Source organism: Balaenoptera musculus, chromosome 6 (genome assembly GCF_009873245.2).
Source record: "Balaenoptera musculus isolate JJ_BM4_2016_0621 chromosome 6, mBalMus1.pri.v3, whole genome shotgun sequence".
Classification (NCBI taxonomy): domain Eukaryota; kingdom Metazoa; phylum Chordata; class Mammalia; order Artiodactyla; family Balaenopteridae; genus Balaenoptera; species Balaenoptera musculus.
Window position 1 is genome coordinate 13,244,407 of NC_045790.1, and position 21,778 is coordinate 13,266,184.

The window sequence follows — 21,778 nt, forward strand, 5'->3', positions numbered from 1 at the left end:
GTAGAAATAGAGACAAAAGTTCCATCACCCAGAGACCTCTAGGAATTCAAACATGTTCCATGGAGATTCTTGCAAGACCAGGCCAGGTCCAGCCTTAGGGGTTTTGAAATTGGAAATACTAGAATCTAGTCTGGACCTTTGAGGATGGGCTCGGCGCAAACCAACCTTCCCTACTTAGGAACCAAGCCTGCTCTGCAAACAAGGGCACCTGATTGCCAGGCCAGCCTACTGTCGGGCAGGCTCCCATCTAGTGAACTTTCAGACAATGATTACGTACTGCCCACTGTACCAGGAAGTGTGCTAATCTTATTCGTACCTTCTCACTTGGCTGAGAGCCTTCTATGATTTCACAAAAGCAAAGAGTAATAAAAGTTAGTAGGCTTGGACTTCGAAATTCCAAACCACTAGAAGCTGCTCTCCAAAACTTCACTCTGTAGCAAACGGCTTTTGCCTCCACCTTGACGACTGTAATTTTAAGCATGGCTTGGCCACAAGGCACAACTATAGTCTGCAGGACTGTAAATAGTAACCTTTCTGATGTCAGCTTACCATGTGTTCCCGAGCAAATCAACATCTGCATCTCAATCTTCTTTAGTAACTCAAAACACGATTACTTTTTTTAAGGCATGTCATATTAGTGATGCTGTTAGACTACAGAAATTATACACACACACACACACACACACACACACACACACACACGTTCTGTTTCATTAGTGAAATACTTTATTTTATGTAACATAAGACCAAGTCTTGTGTCCGCACCGGGATGTCCATTACCTTAACAAAATAGGACTGTGGCATCATATCTTATTGTCTTCAAACAGATAGAGGAGTCAAAGTCTGAGATTTTACCCACCATAAAATAGCCATTTAGATCCTAAAAACAACCAGCAAATCAAAATGAGATGTGATTCCACGAGTTTTAAATTTTAGGATTATAAAGAGATGAGACTGGTATAAACATGAAAATTCCATTTTGCCCTTAACTGAAGCAAAATCTTGGATTTGGTTTTGATGATAAGCAGAGAGAAAGAATGTGTCGTAAGTAATTAACTGAATTGTAGAAAGCAAAGTCTATTCAATCACGGATGGTCATCAAGAATACAGGAAGGGGGCTTCCCTGGTGGCACAGTGGTTAAGAATCTGCCTGCCAATGCAGGGGACACGGGTTCCAGCCCTGGTCCGGGAAGATCCCACATGCCACGGAACAACTAAGTCCGTGCACCACAACTACTGAGCCTGCGCTAGAGCCTGTGAGCCACAACTACTGAGGCCACGTGCCACAACTACTGAGGCCACGTGCCACAACTACTGAAGCCCGCATGCCTAGAGCCCGTGCTACGCAACAAGAGAAGCCACCGCCATGAGAAGCCGCGCACCGCAACGAAGAGTAGCCCCCACTCGCCGCAACCAGAGAAAAGCCTGCTCACAGCAGTGAAGACCCAACGCAGCCAAAAATAAAATAAATTCATAAAAAAACAAAACAGGGGCTTCCCTGGTGGCGCAGTGGTTGGGAGTCTGCCTGCCAGTGCGGGGGACACGGGTTCGGGCCCTGGTCTGGGAGGATCCCACATGCCGCGAAGCGACTGGGCCCGTGAGCCACAGTTGCTGAGCCTGCGCGTCTGGAGCCTGTGCCCCGCAACGGGAAGGGCCGCGATGGTGAGGGGCCCGCGCACCGCGGTGAAGAGTGGCCCCTGCTTGCCATGGCTGGAGAAAGCCCTCGCACAGAAACGAAGACCCAACACAGCCAAGAATAAATAAATAAATAAATAAAGTAGCTATTAATTTAAAACAAAACAAAACAAAACAAAGTGGTTGCACCAATTTACACTCCCACCAGCGCATGAGGCTCCCTATTGCCACACATCCTGCCAACAGTTGGAATTTCTGTTTTTTTGGGTTGTTTGTGGGGTTTTTTTTTTCCCCCAATTTAGCCCTTCTGGTGGGGTTGTAGTTGTCTAGCACTATGTTTGCATCTCTGTGATGACAAATGGAGATCAACACCTTTCCAAATATTTATTGAACTTTGGATTATCATTTTTTGTGAAATGCCTATTCAAGTCTTTTTCCCATTTTTCTATTGGGTTACTGTTTTCTCTTATTGATTAATAGTTCTTCACATATTCACAATAGGTTAGATATGTGTATTGGGACTGTCTTCTTTCTACTCTGTGGGTTGTCTTTTTAATCTCTTCTTAAGGGTGTCTTTCAGTGAACAGAAGTTCTTAATTTTAATATGACTCAGGATAATTTGTTTTTCTTTTAAAGTTAGTGTTTTTTGTGTCCCTTTAAGAAATCTCTGCCTACTCCCAGGTCAAGATGTTCTCTTATGCTTTTTTTTTCTGAAAGCTTTCACTGTTTTACCTTTCAGACATTTGGAATCAATTCTTTTTTTTTTTTTTTAAACACTTAAGTTTTTTGTTGTTGTTGTTTTGGGGGTTTTTTTTGTTTTTTGTTTTTAAAGTTTTAATTAATTAATTAATTTATTTATGGCTGTGTTGGGTCTTCATTTCTGTGCGAGGGCTTTCTCCAGTTGTGGCAAGTGGGGGCCACTCCTCATCGCGGTGCGCGGGCCTCTCATTATCGGGGCCTCTCTTGTTGCGGAGCACAGGCTCCAGACGCGCAGGCTCAGCAATTGTGGCTCACGGGCCTAGTTGCTCCGCGGCATGTGGGATCTTCCCAGACCAGGGCTCGAACCCGTGTCCCCTGCATTGGCAGGCAGACTCTCAACCACTGCGCCACCAGGGAAGTCCTGGAATCAATTCTTTATACGGCATTAAGTAGGAGTCCGGTACATTTTTTCAATATAGATAACCAACTAACTCAGCACCACTTTTTGAAGAGATCAGCCTTTAATCACTGCATGCCAGTGTCATCTTTAGCAGACACTCTGTCACTGAGTCTGATTCTTTTTAATGGCTGTATGGTGTTCCATTGTATGCATGTTTCATAAGTAACAACCCATGCCCAGCTGATTCCCATTTAAGCTGTTTTCATGTCTTTACTATAAAGAATGCTGTCATGAATAATCCTGTCCATATACCATTGCTCACATGTGTTAGTATATCTGTAGGACAAACTCATACAAATGGAGTTGCTAAGTCAAAAGGTGTGTGCATTTTTAAATCAATATTTGACAGAGGTTGTACCAATTTTAACTGGATTTTCAGATCACGGTGAACTGCACACACAGTATTATTATCAGACCCAGTACAGGGGCTTCCCTGGTGGTGCAGTGGTTGGGAATCCTCCTGCCAGGGCAGGGGACACAGGTTCGAGCCCTGGTCCGGGAAGATCCCACATGCCGCGGAGCAACTGAGCCCGTGAGCCACAATTACTGAGCCTGCGCTCTGGAGCCTGCGAGCCACAACTGCTGGGCCCGCGTGCCACAACTACTGAAGCCCGCGCACCGCAATGAAGAGTGGCTCCCCACTCGCCGCAACTAAAGAAAGCCCACACACAGCAACAAAGACCCAATGCAGCCATAATAAATAAATAAATTTATTTATTTTTTAAAAAAAGACCCAGCACATTACAACTTCAATTATACCAAAGTTCCCAACATTTCTGAGCCTTAGGATCCCTTTTTAAAAACCAATAAATGTGGGCTTCCCTGGTGGTGCAGTGGTTGAGAACCCGCCTGCCAATGCAGGGGACACGGGTTCGAGCCCTGGTCCGGGAAGATCCCACATGCCGCGGAGCAATTAAGCCCGTGAGCCACAGCTACTGAGCCTGTGCTCTAGAGCCTGTGAGCCACAACTACTTAGTCCGTGTGCCACAACTACTGAAGCCCACGTGCCTAGAGCCCGTGCTCCACAACAAGAGAAGCCACCACAATGAGAAGCCCGCGCACTGCAACGAAGAGTAGCCCCTGCTCGCCGCAACTAGAGAAAGCCCACGCACAGCAACGAAGACTCAACGCAGCCAAATAAATAAATAAATAAAATAAACAAATAAATTTATTTAAAAAAAAAATAAATATTTAACTATGCTTCTAGTATCCACTGACTGAAAAATATGTATATAACCATGTAATTCACAGACACTGTGCCTCAGGACCTAAGAAATGGAAACTAACCAAAGTGAATCATGCTGTCACGCTCTGAGGCGCAGGTTCCTCTGCTTAACACAGTAAAGAGCAAGGGCACCTGCTATCTGCACATGGTCTGAAGGAAGCTCAAAGCTCAGGGCAGTCAGGCCAAGCAGCCTTACCCAACCTGCTCCCAGGTCAAGTGTTCAGAATAAAGTATCATCATTTTGTTCAAAATACAAGTCTAAAAGAACGCCAATGGGCTTTCACTTCCAGGTCAGCACTATAATTATAATCCCTTATGATCAATACACAATCCTCCCTTCGCCCATCAGCACCTTGTAAACCATAGTAACACCTGTTCTCAAACATGCCTGTAACGCCATGAGAATGTCACGCTACTTATTGATTTTGCGACTGACATCATGTCAACACCACAGTGCTGAGGACCAAAGACACAGGGCCCGCTGCCGGCCTGAGACATTGTGACCACCACAGAACGCACAGCATGACTTCCACTTTGCAGCCTCAAACCTCTGAAAACACTCGCTTCCCACAACGCTTCAAAAGGGGAAGGTGCTGAGCAAAAGAAACCATCAACAAAATGAAAAGGCAACCAACCGAAAGGAAGAAAATATTCATAAATCATACATCTGGTAAGGGGTTAATGTCCAAAATAGGTAAAGAACTCATACAATTCAATATCAAAAACAAAAAAAACCAAACAATCCAATCGAAAAATGGGCAGAGGATCTGAATAGACATTTTTTCAAAGAAGACATACAGATGGCCAAAAGATACATGAAAAGATGTTCAACATCACTAGTCATGGGGGAAATGCAAATCAAAACCACCAATGAGATAGCACCTCACACCTGTCAGAATGGCCTATCAAAAAGACAAGAGATAACAACCATTGGCGAGGGTGTGGAGAAAAGAGGACCCCTGTGCACTGCTGGTGGGAATGTAAATTGGTGCAGCCACTATGGAGAACAGTATCGAGGTTTCTCAAAAAAATCAAAAATAGAACTATCATATCATCTAGCAATTCCGCTTCTGGGCATTTAGCTGAAGGAAACAAAAACACTAACACAAAAATATGGAATAACCATAAAAAACAAGGAAATCCTGCCATTTGCAATGACATGAATGGACCTTGAGGTCGCTGCGCTTAGTGAAATAAGTCAGAGAGAGAAAGACAAATACGCTATAACATTACTCATATGTGGAACCTAAAAACAACAACAACATAAATACAGAGAACAGACTGGTGGTTGCCAGGTGGGCGCGGGGTTGGGGGAGGAGAGATTGGTGAATGTGGTCAAAAGGTACAAACTTCCAGTTATAAGATAAATAAGTCCTGGGAATGTGACGTACAGCATGCTGACTACAGTTAATAATACTGTATTGTACATTTGAAAGCTACTAAGAGAGTAGATTTTTAAAGTTCTCATCATAAAAAAAGAAAGTAGGGCATCCCTGGTGGCGCAGTGGTTAAGAATCCGCCTGCCAATGCAGGGGACACGGGTTCGAGCCCTGGTCCGGGAAGATCCCACATGCTACGGAGCAACTAAGCCCGTACGCCACAACTACTGAGCCTGTGCTCTAGAGCCCGTGTGCCACAACTACTGAAGCCCGTGTGCCTAGAGCCTGTGCTCCACAACAAGAGAAGCCATCGCAATGAGAAGCCCGTGCACTGCAATGAAGAGTAGCGCCCGCTCACCACAACTAGAGAAAGCCCGTGCGCAGCAATGAAGACCCAACGCAGCCTAAATAAATAAATAATATAATATAATAAATAAATTAAAAAAAAAAAGAAAGTAATTTGTAACTCTGTGGGGTGATTGATGCTAACCAGAGTTACTGTGTGATCTTTTCACAATATAAACAAATATCAAATAATGATATTGTACACCTGAAACAAACAGAATGTTATATGTCAATTATACCTCAGAAAAAACGGGGGGAGATGATTTAATAGCTGGATCTTATTTATCACAAAACCTCCACCTGGAAAAAACCCAGGGATGACACAGCCTTCCTCCTGTGTGGAGAGAACTTACTCTTCAGAACCTTAAGTAGACGTGATAAAGAAACTTGCTTTCTCCAGAGTTATGAAAAAAAAAGGAAGCAGCTAGAAGACAAGTTAAGACAAGCAAGACATTTGCTACTAGCTCTGGGATTTTGCTGAAGTCATTTTATGCCTCTAGGGCATATTTTTCCAATAAAATGAAGTGTTAGCCAAGAGGTGATACATATAGAATCTAGCTCTTAATCTTTTATGATTCTAGACACAAAAGAGCAAAGAAGTTAGATTTCTGTGACTTATTCTTATAACTGGTCTCTGGCAGGAAGGCTGGGGAGTGAGAGCCCTCTGGTTCCAGGCTCACAGAAAGTACAAATAAAGGACAACGCATCCTGCCACAGGTACACAGGTAACAAACCAGTCAGGGGGATGCATTCACCTTGGGTGAGTCAGCAAACAGCTATTTGCAAGAGGGAGTCAATCTCTGCTGCAATTTCCTTCCCTCGAGTTTTTTTTCTTTTTTAATTTTTTTTGAAATAGTTGATTTACAATGTTGCATTAGTTTCAGCTGTACAGTAAACTGATTCAGTTATACATATATATATCCTTTTTTAATATTCTCTTCCATTATAGGCTATTACAAGATATTGAGTAAGGTTCCCTGAGCTATACAGTATCAAGTTGTTTTAAAAGACAAAAAGTAGACAACCAAGATTCTTAGAGGGCGTCTTGGGTGTCTTCCAGCCCCATGGGGAGCATGGAAATGTAAGAGAAAATGGCACAACCCAGAAAGGTGGACGCATCTGAACGACAGCAGCTTTGCGATGGCACAGAGGTTTGTGAAAAGACAAAGATCACTTTTGTCTCTTGCTTAGGAACTGGCTGCCAGCAATTCAGACAATCGTTTGAGTGAGCTGACGGCCAGCCCAGGCTCTGAGAAGACGTGACCTGGACACCACTTGGAAAAATTAAATTAACTCAAGCATCCTCTGCTTTTGCTCACCCAAATCTCTGTCTCAAAAGCATTTCTTAGCCTGATCTCAAAAGCACTTTTTTAAGCTTAAAACTAAAACCCTATTATTCCTGAGGTATGCTGGAAGCTAATACTTATAAACCAAGGTCAAAGGACTCCCAAAGGATTTATCATAGCCTTTAATGTCCACACACAGCAGACATTTCATAGGTGATTTTACCTATTTGATGAGGGAGAAAACTATTTTTCCCTCCTTTGAAGTATTTAGGGAAAAACAAACTATGTGACCATACTCAAGTTTGTGGGCCATAGATAGGGGTCAAATTCTATTATAATTCTATTCTATTACAACTCATTTTGAAGAACTGAAATGAGTTATAAGAGATTTTGACCCATATTCCTCTTATTCTTTTGACAGTACTAAAATATTTTATATGCATAAAGTTATTGTGTTATTATATTGGGTACTGCTGGAGAAAAAACTAGAAGTTGGAAAATTTTTCCTTTATGGAAAAAAAAAATCATTGTAATGAGATTTGATTCGTTACCCTCAAACCCCACTGGTTTGTTTCTGAAAATTTAGATGAGGAGAAAGCACAAATTAAGTTTCAGCTAACATGAGGGCAGATAGGACCACTACAAAAAGCCTTCTGTAAATTTGGACAGACTAAATTTTGAGTAACTACTACCTTTGCTTCAAAGCCCCTAGCCAGTACTCTAAATTACTTTTCTTCTCCACGTTACTTGTGATCTCATATTTTTTGTTTAATTACCCTGCGTACAGTATATATGTGCTTATCGTAAGGCATCTCAACTCCTTTTGGGTAATGGGAAGTAACGGATGAATTTAAATGCCTTGTTTCTTCCATTAGATTGCACTGTTCCTTTCCAACTCGTGCTCAACGCACTAATCCAATGAGTCAGAACCTCCTAAACCCTATTCACCACCGTGGTCAAGCCTTTTCTTTCCATTTAGCCAATCCTACAACACATCTTCCTCCAGGAAGCCGCCACAAATAATGAAGAATAAAAAGGAACAGCAGCAAATTACCATTGTTCCCTTCCCAAGAATGCATTATTTAGGATTTCAATTCCTTTCCCACCCCACGATGCTCACACAATCCTTTGCTTAAACAGTTATTAAATCTCTTTTATCTATTCTTTAAATGTTCCTTTTCTTATTGCATTTTTTAAAAATTTTATTTATTTATTTATTTATTTTGGGCTGTGTTGGGTCTTTGTTGCTGTGCACGGTCTTTGCTGTGGCGAGCAGGGGCTACTCTTTGTTGCGGTGCGCAGGCTTCTCATTGCAGTGGCTTTTCTTGTTGCGGAGCACGGGCTCTAAGCGCACAGGCTTCAGTAGTTGTGGCTCGCAGGCTCTAGAGCGCAGGCTCAGTAGTTGTGGCGCACGGGCTTAGTTTTTCCGCGGCATGTGGGATCCTCGGGATCGAACCCGTGTCCCGTGCATTGGCAGGAGGATTCTTAACCACTGCGCCACCAGGGAAATCCTTCTTACTGCTTTTGACTGTATCTCATTAGAAGTGCACATAGGGCAAAATATTCCATAATGTGGGGGAAAATTTCCTCTTCCGGCACACAAGACAAAGTTAGTAGATAACGGCATTCGTTTATTCCTTCATCATTTATTTACTGAGTGCTGACCACGTGCCAGGTGCCACCCCGGGAGCGGGGGGAACACTAATGAAAAGGATAAAGTTCCTGTCCTCATAACTCTATATTCCAGTATGGGAGAGAGACAGTAAACACAAACAAATAAACAAATAGGAGAATTAGGGAAAAGGAGAGACATTGAGAGGTTTGGGCAAAGATAGTAGTGTCTTTAGCTGGGGTCCTCAGAAAGCTCTAAGGAGGGATTATTCCAACAGACACCTGAATAATACAGGAATGTTATTCCATTTTTAATTCTTTTTTACCTAACTACTGGTTGATCCTCATTATTCGCAGATTCTATAGTATTTGTGAATTCTCCCACTCACTAAAATTTACTTAACCCCCAAATCAACACTCCTGGTGCTTTCGAGGTCATTCCCAGTCGTGTGCAGAGGGGCAAAATGTGACATGCAAGTTCCCATCTGAGGTTGGACAAGGGGACACTCTGCCTTTTTGTTTCAGTTCTCATACTGTAAACCAAGAGTCCTTCACGTGGTCTTAACTTTAGTGCAAAGTTTTTCTTATTTTGTGCTTTCTGTTAGTGATTTTGCTATCTAAATGGCCCCCAAGCATAGTGCTGAAGTGCTGTGTCATGTTCCCAAGCCCAAAAAGGCTGTGATTTACCTTATAGAGAAAATGCATGTGTTAGATAAGCTTCCTTCAGGCTTGAGTTTACATATAGTGTTGTGGGCCGTGAGTTCAATGTTAGTGAATCAGCGATGTAAACCTTCTGTTTAAGGTCTTTAAACCTTAAACAGAAACACACATGACATATGGTTATATGTTGATCAGCTGATGAAAATGTGACCAGAGGCTCACAGGAACCTCACCTTGTATTACCCCTAGGAGCAATGGTAAAATATTAGCTAAGTCAGTGTTCTTGGGGACTTTACAGAACATTAACTACCACAAATAACGAGAACCCACAGTATATCGAAGAGAAAGTTTCAGTTGGGCACCAGCCTCCTCCCTCTTTAGTGGAGAAAACGGTTTGATGGCCAACAGCATGGAGCCAGAATCCAATATATTGCTATTTTATTTTTGTTGCCTGTATTTTTAAGGTTGCCACTTTCTGGAGCAAGTGATGCTGGTTCTCCTTTAATGGTAGGAATGTAAGGTTTTCTTTTTCAATCACTGTTTTAAGTAAAAACAAAAAAACAGGCAACATAAAGAAAATATTAAGTAAAAAATAACAAATTCCACTTATATGTGGAACCTAAAAAAAATGATACAAATGAACTTATTTTCAAAACAGACTCACAGACTTAGAAAACAAACTTATGGTAACCAAAGAGGAAAGGTAGAGGGGGATGGATAAATTAGGACTTTGGGATTAACATATACACACTACTTTATATAACATAGATAATCAACAAGGACCTACTGCATACCACGGGGAACTGTACTCAACATTCTGTAACAACCTATATGGGAAAATAACCTGAAAAGAAAGGATATATGTATATGTATAACTGAATCACTTTGTTGTACACCTGAAACTAATGCAACATGGTAAATCAACTATAATCCAATATAAAATAAAAATTAAATTAAAAAAATAATAAATTCAATGGGGAAGAAAGAGATGGTTCGTTCAAAAGTAAGTCTCCAAAAGTGAGTATATAAGATAGTCCTTTGGGACTCAAGAATAAAGTATCAGAACTTTTACTTATATTTATTTTTATCTTAAAAAAATAAAGAAATTAAGCTCTAACACTTACGAACTAACAAAACAAAATAACAGAGAAGGCAAATGGGTAAGGCAATAGGCATGAAGCAGCTACACAAGGGTACCTGGTGTAAAAATTAATACAGAAACAGAAACGTCAATTAAAATAGAGTCAGGAGGCCAGAAGTGGAAGCCCTGGCACCCTACAGGATAGCAGAGCCCAACAGGAAGAAAGACTTTCCCTTCTTGCCTGGCAAGAGCTCAGCCAATGGGAGCCTGTCACAACTCAGCCAATGAAAAACCACTATACTTCAAACACTCAATTCCTCCAATGGACTCTTTGTTTACTACAGCCCTCCCAACTTCCTTTTCCCCTCTATAAAAGAGTTCTCCTCTCCTGGCTGCAGGGATTTGCATGTGGCTTGCAGACGCACTGAGGGTTAACAAACCCTGAATTGCAATTCTTTGCTGATTCTGAATAAATCCATTTTTTGCTGGAGAGCTAACTGGCAGTCTGTTTGTTTCAGGTCAACACTGGACATGGCAGAGATCAAGGTGACGGATGAACAACTGAAGTTTGGGAAACACATATGGAGTTGATTTTTGGCTTAGGAGAGAGATTATATGCATGTGGATGAAAAATTTATCCTGTATGAACCTTAGTTTTCTTATCTGGAAAGGAGACAATATATGAGAATTACAGCATTATCACAATGATTTAATGAAATAATGTGTAAAGCAGCAGTGTTGAAAGTTTTGCGTCTCGGAACCCCTTTAATACTCTTAAAAGTTATTGAGAATTCCAAAGAGTTTTTGTTTATGTGGGTTATATCTATCACTATTTATCATAATAGAAATTCAATCTGAGAAATTTTTAAAATACTTATTTGTTAATTAAAGTAACCATAATAAACCTCAATACATGCTAGCAAAATATATATATATATTTTTTAGATCAAACTACTTTTCCAAACAAAAACACTTAGAAGAGCAGCATTGCTTTGCATATTTGTAAATCTCTTTGATGTTTGGCTTCACAAAAGGCTTTTGGATTCTCATACCTGCTTCTGCATTCAATCTGTCCCAGTATCACACTCAGTGTAGCCTCTGGGAAACTATACTGTATACTCACACGAGAACAGAGTAAAGACAGGCCAATAACATCTTAGTATTATTACCAAAAAAGTTTTAACCTCATGGGCCACCCGAAAGTGTCTCCAAGAGCCCCACATGTACCCGGGACAGACTGAAATAAAGGGCTCAGAACAGTGCCTTTCATGAGGTAAATGACTAATAAATATGAATTCTCTATTCCTTTTATTCTCAGGCTCAATGTTGTTAGAACATGAATGTATTAGGGCAAGGACTTCTTCAATTCAGTACAGTTGTATAATATCTCGCTTGGTCATGTTACTAACTGGTTCTGTAACTAACTAGTTGTGTGATCTTCATAGCCAAGGATTCTTAATCTGTGTTCAAATTCAGAGGATCCATGGACTTGAAAAGAGAAAAAAGCTACATCTCTGTTTTCTGACACTCAGCATTTACTTCAATGATGACCAGAGGCAATAAACCACAGGTGTACTACTGATGCTGGCCTCAATTGAAATCACAGGTGTCATATATAAAATAGATAACCAACAAGGGCCTGCTGTAGAGCACAGGGAAGTATATTCAATATCTTGTAATAAGCTGTAATGGAAAAGAATCTGAAAAAGGAAAGATATATATACGTATTAACTTTGCTATACACCTGAAACTAACACCACTGTAAATCAACTATACTTCAATTAAAAAATAAACTCTCCTACACTGTTGGTGGGAATGTAAACTGGTACAAACATTACGGAGAAGAGTATGGAGGTTCCTTTAAAAACTAAATATAGAACTACCATATGATTCAGCAATCCCACTCTTGGGCATATATATGGAGAAAACAGTAATTTGAAAGGATACATGCACCCCAATGTTCATTGCAGCACTATTTACAATAGCCAAGACATGGAAGCAACCTAAATGTCCATCGACAGAGGAATGGATAAAGATGTAGTATATATACACAATGGGATATTACTCAGCCATAAAAAAGAATGAAATAATGCCATTTGCAGCAACATGGATGGACACAGAGATTATCATACTAAGTGAAGTAAGTCAGACAAAGACAAATATCATATGATATCACTTATATGTGGAATCTAATAAAAATGATACAAATGAACTTTTTTACAAAACAAAAACAGACTCACAGATCTTGAAATCAAACTTACAGTTATCAAAGGGGAAACGTTGAGGGGGAAGTGATATATTAGGAGATTGGGATTAACAAATACACACTACTATGTATAAAATAGATAACTAACAAGGACCTACTGTATAGCACAGGGAACTCTATTCAGTATTCTGTAATAATCTATATGGGACAAGAATCTGAAAAAGAATGGATATATGTATAGGTATAGCTGATTCACTTTACTGTGCACCTGAAACTAACTCAATACTGTATATCAACTCTACTCCAATAAAAAATTTAAAAAAAAATTTTTTTTAAAGAAATCACAGGCGTTTTCATATATTATGGTTACTACAGATATCTTGAAAAATTGTATATGCTCATCACTAATTCAAAAGTATGGTAGTTATTATGCATTAATAAAGAAGCACATGTATTACAATATCACAAATTTTTTAAAACTATCTTGACAGCTGTAGTTCAATACAGGTGGCTTCAATTTTCAGTCCTTCATATTTGACTTTATGCAATTAAGAACATTGTTCTGAGAAAGGGGGCCACCTTAAGGGTTTAACCTGATTGGCCAAAGGCATTCATGTAACCAAAAAAGTAAGAACAACTTATGTTAAGCAATTCACTTTACCTCTTTAGGCATCAAGTTCCTCTCTTCAAAAGGGAACTGAACTAATCACTCTCTGAGACCAAATTCCACCCCTCCAGCTAGAGTCTATGGAACACGGTACCCGTGGTGAGGAAGAACCGAATGGGGACCCACAGCACACCTCAGTGCATTAACAAAGCACTACAAGAATCCGGTTTTGGTTTTTACACTAACATTTGAGAATCTACAAAGTTCAATGCTCTTAGACTAACTGGGCCTAGCACAGCGAAATAGTCGAAAAGCTAACAGTGAAGCAAATATTCCCCCCAAACTACCTTTTATCACAATATAAAAACATATAGGACAAATCCCACCAAACAATAATGAATGATTTTGCAAAGGCTCCATCATCAACATAATCTGGGTCTGTTCTTAATAGAAATAGCTTGTTTGGGAACAGACTTAAGAAATGTTTCGATAAATGTATCACTAATGTTTGCTTAACATCTAAATAAAAGTTTTCGACCTTCATATCTTAAAACACGCAAAATGAAAGAAAGAATAAAGGAAAAAAGAAAACAAGAAACAAAAAATGAAGGAAGAAAGAAAAGAGTTTTCCATGGCTGTGGGGCAGCCCTCAGCACTTCACATCAGGGCACTAATGGCCCAGAAGTTTAAAGAACTAAGTCTGTGGTCCTCTCAGCCGATAACCGACAATAGGTCATTTAAGCCCACCTGATGCTAGAGGTTGAGTCAACAGTTGAAGAACTAAGAAACCCCAGACAGGTTGCATTTCAGTCCCTGTAGAAAAATCTAGCTGTCAGGGACCGCCAATAAGTGGCACCAAGATAAGCAGAGACAGCTAGCTTCACCGTGCACAATTCAAACTGAGATCAAACACTACTCTCACGCAGAGTAGCTGTGAGTCATTAAAATGCTTCAAAACGGCCATCACATGGTGTCCTTCACCCAGAAACCAAATCTGTCCAGCAGACCCTGAGAAAGGACAATAACCCCCCACCATAAGCCCAAGAAGCCAGTTCTCCCCATCATACTTAAGCAAGTCTGTCTACTCCATGCCTGTTTTCTCAGCAGCACATCTCATTTTTTTTACTTGCAAAGATAAAGACAGACTGAAGGCTCTCGCTTCATCCATCTAACAGAACAAAATAAAAGTCATATTGGAGTGAAAGAGATGCTGAAACCTAATGGGGAAACAAACTGCACTAAATCATCATAGAAATTAGGCTGGCGCTTTAGAACACCACCCCAACGCCAAGGACAACCAGTTCCTGAATGCATGCTCCATACTGGTGTCCCTCTCGAGTCACAGGAATACAAAACCATAAACTTCTGATTCACTGAACCAAAGGATAAGTAATAAAATGTAGGAATGGTGAGGAAGCGGCGTGAAGGTTATGAGGTCCGGGGAACGCCAAATCTGAAGGAGGCAGTGGGTAGGGCTTTGAGGCCTGGGTGAAAGGCCGGATTGTGGGATGTAGAGGTGGCAGGGCACTCTGAACAGGGGACAAGCACAGGGGAGCAAAGTCCCAAAGGAGGGACTCTCCATGGTATATTGCACAAGAGGGAGAAGGGCAGTGTCTGCGCCGGAGGGTTGATGAAAGAAGCTGTGAGAGATATGGTTTGTGAAGATACTGCTGAACTGGATTCTCAGAACCTTTAAAACTGGGCTCAGTTTAGACTTTACCCTGTAGGTCAAGGAAGGCTTCCAAGCAGGGAGGTAATATGAACAACCATGTGTTTTAGGAATAAACAATGGACATTGATCTCATCAGCTCGTCTGTCCTAACAGTGGGCCCTTGTGTCAAATCCAGATTAATCAGAACCTATTGTGTCTAGTGAAATAAGTTTCCCAAATTATATCCTGGGGCAATTTTGCTGCCACCTATGCTTTGGAAATGCAATTCACTTTTCTTGTCTGATAATAAATAACAGACTCTAGAACAGGAAAAAGAAAAAGAAAAATTAAAAAGAGAAAATACCATCCTTGTTCCTATGACTATGGCAATAAAACCCACATTTTTCTGATATGTTTGCATTAACTACGCCAAAGTCATGATAGTTTTGGAAAGCGTTTCTCCTGTTAAACAAAATTAGAATTGATAACTTTTTTGTGAGTAGTAATTATTGATTAGGTATTGCTAAATCTACTTTAATTTAGGAGTTAGTACCCAATAACACTCACAAATAAAGAAACTGACTCCATCTCATTTCCACAACTACTGGCTACTTACTGGCACCTGATGAGGAGCCCCTGTGTGAAATTTCATGACCAATTCATGAGGGGGGGGGGATGGTCTGTAGCAGAAGTAATGACATGCACCCATTTCTGAGTTACAACCATAAGAGAGTGCAAGGATTCTAAAAGAAATTTAAAGGAAAGAAAGTTTTTGCAACAGAGGGAAAACAAGGAATTATATGCATGTTATTATATACACACACATATATACATAAAGGATCACAATCTAAAAGTAATCAATGTGAGAAGGTTGGTTTGTTTTTTGTAACTGACCACAGAGTTGAAAAGCACCTAGAGATGTTAAGATACAGTATCTCTGAAACAGACATAGTCGTCAGAAAGCATAGGACAGGTTCAGGGACCTCTCCCTAGTAACCACTGAGGTGAGGAAAAAAATGGGGGCGGGATGGGAGTGAAGTCGAAGACTAACTGACAAATAGGCCCAATGAATGACCCTGACAGGAAGTGATAAAATTCTCAACACACACAACTGTGTTTATACTAGGGAATCGCACCCAAGCCTAATAGCCACTGTAATCGCCCCGCTAAGTGGCAGTCTTCCCACAAGACCTCAGCAACCTCGCCCCTTGATAAAAAGTAGGACCAACGTTTTTCACCTGGGTCAAAAGCCGCTCATCCACTGTTTCGGATCGAAACTAATACAAAAGCAATTCCCCACACATCCTGGGGGCCCTCCAGCACCGCTGTTACGAATGCCAAGTGCCTAGCATGGGACCTGTCACAGTTTTCTTAATAAAATGTCCTCGATCTTATCCCACGACGGGATCGGAATTCAGAAGGCAGTCTGAAATCCTCTCCATACACGCCCCGGTAGGGGATGACTGTCCGCACGACCAGCCCTGGGGGCCAGCCGCCCCCGTCCCCATGCCACACACTTCCTGTCGCTTCCATCACCTCCACACCACAACTTGAGTTTCCCGATCAGTTTACAACTGCTATCGGGATCCCAGTGCCTGGGAGGAACGAGGGGAGGGCGGCTTCCTACCCCCAACTCTTCTCTTTAGGTTTCAGAGAGAACCTACGAAGAGGGAGGGCAGAAAGCACTGGGGCAGCCAGCCGACTTCGCGTTCCGCCGGCCTCGGCTGGTTACAAAGTACTGAATGAAGCCACACGGACAGGGAGGAGGGGGGCGAGCACCAGAGCGGGGTGCCCCAAATGAACCACAGGCGAACGCCCTCACTTTGCACGTTTCTACGCTGCAAAGCGCTGCAGCTTTGGGTTCGGGGTCAGGAATGCCGGTCCCGGAGCCCAACTGCACTTTTAGGCACCCGGATTCCCCAAACCCAGGATGACTTCCCCCACGGGGCTCCCGGAGAGGGCTCCGACTCCCACCGCCCGCTCGGTGGGACGGCTGCAGCTGGAGCCGAACCCTGTGGGCGCCCCCGCGGGCAGCGGGAGACGGAGCCGGGTCCCGGGCAGGCGGGCACCGAGTGGCCCGGCGTCCGCCGCCCAACTTTGCGCGGGGCAGGGCCGCTCCCGCGAACTTGGCGGCGGCCGGGTCGGGGTGGGGTGGGGCGAGCACTCACCAACTCCGTACTTCTGCCTCTTGGTCGGGATCCAGCGGGCCATGGCGGCGACCTCGCCCCGCGGCAGCGGCGGCGGCGGCTACAGCTCCCAGGGCTCCGGCTGCCACCGCGCCGCGCTCCTGCGCGCCCCGGACTCTTCCGCCATGTTCCGCCAAACTTCGCCCGGCCCCGCGCGCCGTCTCCTCGCGGCGTTGCCCGCGATCCGCTCCGGCTCCAGTCCCGGGCCGCGGTCACCTGCTGGGCCCGGCGGCCGCGCCGCCGTGCGCGCCCCTCCCGGCGCCGCCCCGGCCCCTCCCGCCGGCCGCGCCCTCCGCCCGCCGAGGCCGCCTCCGCGCCCCGACCCGCGGGCGCCCGGCCTCTCCCGCCGGCCCGCCCCGGACTCCGTGCTCTCCCCGGCCGGGGCCGGCTCCGCCTCGCGCACTTCCCGGGAGCAGTTCCCCAGCACAGACTGGGGTACAGTTTTTTCCTTCTGGTGTTTTGCTTTTTTCCCCGCCTTCCGCACCCAGACTAAACCCCTTGGATCCCAGGGGGCGGGTTCCCCGCCGCGGGTGTCGGGAGGGCTGCGCTGGAGGCGCCGGGCACCCCCAGGCGGGGCGGCCGAGGATGCGGGGTCCGCTCCCACCGCGCGCGCCGGAGCATCTGGGGGAACTAGGATGAGTGAATAAGGAACTAGGATCTAGGATGGGTTGTTTCTCGCCCCCGGGGCACCCGCAGTGCCTGGCACTCAGCGGGCGCTCAATAAATATTTGTTGAATGAATGAGCAGTTGACTACTGCGTTCACCCCCTAGAGCTTTCGCTGACACCACGAGAGCCGGAAGCCGGACTCCAGGGCAGACATGATCTCCTGTGGCCACCGTTTATAGCCTTCAAAGCAGGAACATTTGTCTTCTGGTAAATAGAGAACTCACGCAAGGGAGCCGGGCTCCGCAGAAGTATCAACTAGTTTCCGAGGGGAGCCTCTGTGGGAAAATTATGTAGAGAGCCCTGACCTGGAAATCCTGTGCCCCCGAAACACCCGGACTCTTCCCCAGCTGAAGATGTTCAGACCCAGCTGAAGAAATTCAGACCCTTATGCTCAAGGGAAAAGCCCGCCACAAAGACCTTTTCCAACAGCCCAGCGGCCCAAAGAGCGTCCCTGCGGAGAAGAGGCACATCCAAGCCTCTCTCGTTCACTAGCTGTATTGTTGGGACAAAGAGCCAAACGCAGGGACTGCTCATTTGAACTGCCCTAAACTGTTGGCGTCCTCTGAAAACTCTCCTCCTGGAGCTCACTTCCTCCTGGAGAGACCTCAAGGATGAAGATTGGATCTGAATCCCAGGCGGGGGTGGGGCCCCTTGCTACCTCACCCCTAGAAGTAAAACCTCAGAGTAAATTACCAGCTGATTTATGTTCACCGTCTGAGAAACTGCCTCCTGAAAGACACTGTTTTGTCCTTGTAGTCTATGAAGGTTTTCTTGTCTATCTGGAACACGAAAGGAAAGGAAGATGAAATCAACGTGTAGTAAAACAGAGTGAAACTTCATTGAAGACTTAGTGCATTTAACTTTGGTAACTTTTTGGAAAGTCAGATCTGAAATTTTTTTTCAAGGTCTTGTTCATGGTGGGTAACTCCTAGGGCTTCCTTTCTTCTCCATCACCAAATTGGTATTTATTCACCAAGTGCAATGATAATTTAAGAAATCAGTCACTTGAGACAACATCCAAAAGGAATTCACCATCTCTCCCCCAAATTTATTTTCCTCTGCCAATGACATCATGATTAACCTAACTCCCCAGGTTAGGTAATTTCTTTTTCTTTCCATAAGTATTTATTAAGTGCCTACTAGGTATCAAGCATTGTTCTAAGAATGGAGGCACAGCAGTGAATAAAGAAAAATCCCTACCCTCATAGAGCTTACAGTCTAGAAGAGGAGAGTAAGACAGTGAACAAATTATGCCAAATGAGGCTAAGCCTGTAAAGAAAAATCCAAAGCAAGGAGGATCAGATGTGTGTGTTGGAGGGGGCCGTGCGCTGCAGTTTTATATCGAGTGGTCTGGGAAGGCATCTCTGCTAAAGTAACCTTGAAGTGTAGACCTGCTCAGGAAGTGAGGATTTCAGAGGAAAGTATTCAGACATCAAGAACAGCAAATGCAAAAGCCAGGGGGCATATTTGGCTGGTTCCAAAACCAGGGAGGAACAGCAAGGATTCCCTGGTGGCAAGAGGTGTTAGTAAGGGGCAGAGAATGGGAGGGAACTTGTTCCAAGAGACATAGGGTGAGCCAATAAAGCAGGACCCTGAAAGGCATAGTGAGGACTTTATATATTGCTATGAAAAAAGTTTGGGGGATGTTGAACCAAGCAAGGACATAATCTAATTTGCCTGCTGTGGGATGAATAGACTGTAAAGACACAAGGGAAGATGCAGGAAGATCAGATGGTTAGAAGGCTATTTCAGTAGTTCAGGCAAGAAATGAAGGTAGTTGGTTGGGTCCAGGATGGTAGGGGTGGAGATGGAAAAGAGGTTCTTGACATAGACTGAAGGTAGAAACAACTGGAGGGTAGTGTGGGCAGAAGGGGATTTACTGAGGCTTCTGGACCCCTCAGTGTACTTTCATCAGCATATGTTTTTCAAAAGTTTGGTGGATCTGTCTATCATCTATCTATCTATGTTTGTATTATTTAAGAGCCTCGCTGTATAGGCTTCAGGGCCTAGAAACTCTGGATCTTGCCTCCTTGTGTGAGATACCAGATGGGTCAAGGATAACCCTAAGGAGATAGGAATGGGTGATCCTGGGTCTGTTCGCCCATGTGCAGTAAAGCAATCTACCGAAACCGGGTTGTGGTGAAGGAAAGTGCAGCATTTATTGCAGGGCGCCAAGCAAGAAGTTCAGGACAGCTAGTGCTCAAAACACCTAAATTCCCCATGGCTTCCATCAAAACATTTTTAAAAGGCCAAATGAGGGCGGGGCATCCCAGGGTGTGTGATCAGCTAGTGCACAATTCTCTGATTGGTTGATTGATGGTGAGTTAACAGGGCGGTGTCACAGGGGTTAACATTATCCATCTATCCTTAGGCTCCAGTAGGCCTGGGGGCTACGTGCTCTTGGTCATCAAGTAGTTAACTTCTTCCATTTGGTGTGGGTTTTAGCATCTGTAAAACAACTCAGGAAATGTGCATCAGACACAATTATCTGGGTACTTCAGAGAGGAGCTATAGCAGGGCACCTGGGGGAGGGGTCTGCCCTGGGAAGGCCAGTTATACAACTACTAAATAGAGCTGCCATTTTCTTGGTCATCTGTGATATCTGCCTGTCTTCACCTTTTATATCCAAGTTGTCCTGGATTGAAGTTTTCCTTTGATATTTCCTTAGGACTCACTTCACACCTTCCTCAACTCCAGGTGGACCGTTTGGAGCTTAAGTATTTTGCGCTGTGGAATAGGGGCATCGTAGAGTTACTTCAGTCACCTGTGTCTGAGAAAATTGGATGACCGATGTTCTGTAACCACTGGTGTATTTTAAATTTAATACCTGTCAGAGTGTTAATGCGCCTTCAGTAGCGCTGGATTTCTACCAAAATGATTTCAGCTGCCTCCCCCCTCCCCCCAACACACACACAATCCAGCCCGCCCCTCCCCCACCACCTTGAATTGGAGGCTTTTTGCAAAACTGGAGGTTTGAATTTGGATGCTGGATATTTCAAGTGTGACAATAATTGCAATAAAAGGGTTGGAGAAAAATGGAAATTTTTAGTTACAGCTTTCAGGATGTTTATTCTTTTTCCTCTGAAGACTGAAGTCCACCCACTTTGTTATATCAGATGGTTAAATCCCGATTTGAAAATCCATTTAAATCATAAAAGCAGAGCTATTCAAAGTCTTTTATTAAAACGTGGCTTAAAATTAGAGAGTCAACTAGATGGGTGGGTGGAATAACAGCAGGATTCCCAGAAATATCCTTTTCTTTTTCCTCTGATATCTTTTCAGAAGAAACATTAAGCGTATTCCACAAGCAGGGATATTCAGACTCCAAAACCCACACAAATACACTTAAGCACTCACAAGTGCTGGCATGCTCTGTTAGAAGGTGCCTTGGAGAAAGAAATGAGGATAAATGAACTTGGAGACTAGTTTGACATGAATATTGTGACTCTCCCTGACAGTGCCTAAGAGAATAGATGGATGTGCAGACAGCTGTCAAGAGCCTGGCTTCGGGGGCTTCCCTGGTGGTGCAGTGGATAGGAATCTGCCTGCCAATGCAGGGGACACAGGTTCGATCCCTGGTCCAGGAGGATCCCACATGCCACGGAGCAACTAAGCCTGTGCGCCACAACTACTGAGCCTGCGCTCTAGAGCCCGCAAGCCACAACTACTGAAGCCCGCGCACCTAGAGCCCATGCTCTGCAATAAGAGAAGCCACCGCAATGAGAAGCCCACGCACCGCAACAAAGAGGTGCCCCCGCTCACAGAAAGCCCGCGTGCAGCAACGAAGACCCAAAGCAGCCAAAAAGAAATAAATAAATAAGTTTAAAAAAAAAAAAGAGCCTGGCTTCCTCCTTTGATTACCAGGTTTGTTTTGCCAAATCTCGCTGACTTAATTGCTTCTCTCAAAGAAGCTATGGATTCTGTTAAAATCTTTTTTTTTTTTCTAGACAGAGGAGGCTCATTCTTTGATCCTACATATGAGTGAGTGTAGTTACTAGAACTATACAAAAAAAGGGTGGGGGGGATATATTTGACTCTAAACACCACTTTGCAATCTTCTAAGGGCAAACGCTTTGGGAC

General features: G+C 43.6%; 2 protein-coding genes across 3 annotated transcripts in view; one reads left to right on the forward strand and one right to left on the reverse strand.

Annotated features, from left to right (window-relative positions):
• DOCK5 (dedicator of cytokinesis 5) overlaps nucleotides 1-17,245 on the reverse strand; it is a 213,877-nt gene extending 196,632 nt beyond the window's left edge. For both annotated transcript variants that reach the window (XR_005020335.1, XM_036855880.1), the window contains exon 1: nucleotides 17,014-17,245. Coding sequence is in view for 1 of the 2 variants with exons in the window: in XM_036855880.1 (XP_036711775.1) it covers nucleotides 17,014-17,056 (43 nt within the window). In the remaining variant the exon portion in view is untranslated. The remainder of the gene's footprint in view (nucleotides 1-17,013) is intronic.
• On the forward strand, nucleotides 17,055-17,909 carry LOC118896948 (vegetative cell wall protein gp1-like). The gene is made up of 2 exons (XM_036855598.1): nucleotides 17,055-17,466; nucleotides 17,803-17,909. The coding sequence occupies exons 1-2, from the start codon at nucleotides 17,055-17,057 to the stop codon at nucleotides 17,907-17,909; spliced, it is 519 nt and encodes a 172-aa protein (XP_036711493.1).
• The last annotated feature ends 3,869 nt before the right edge of the window (nucleotides 17,910-21,778 follow it).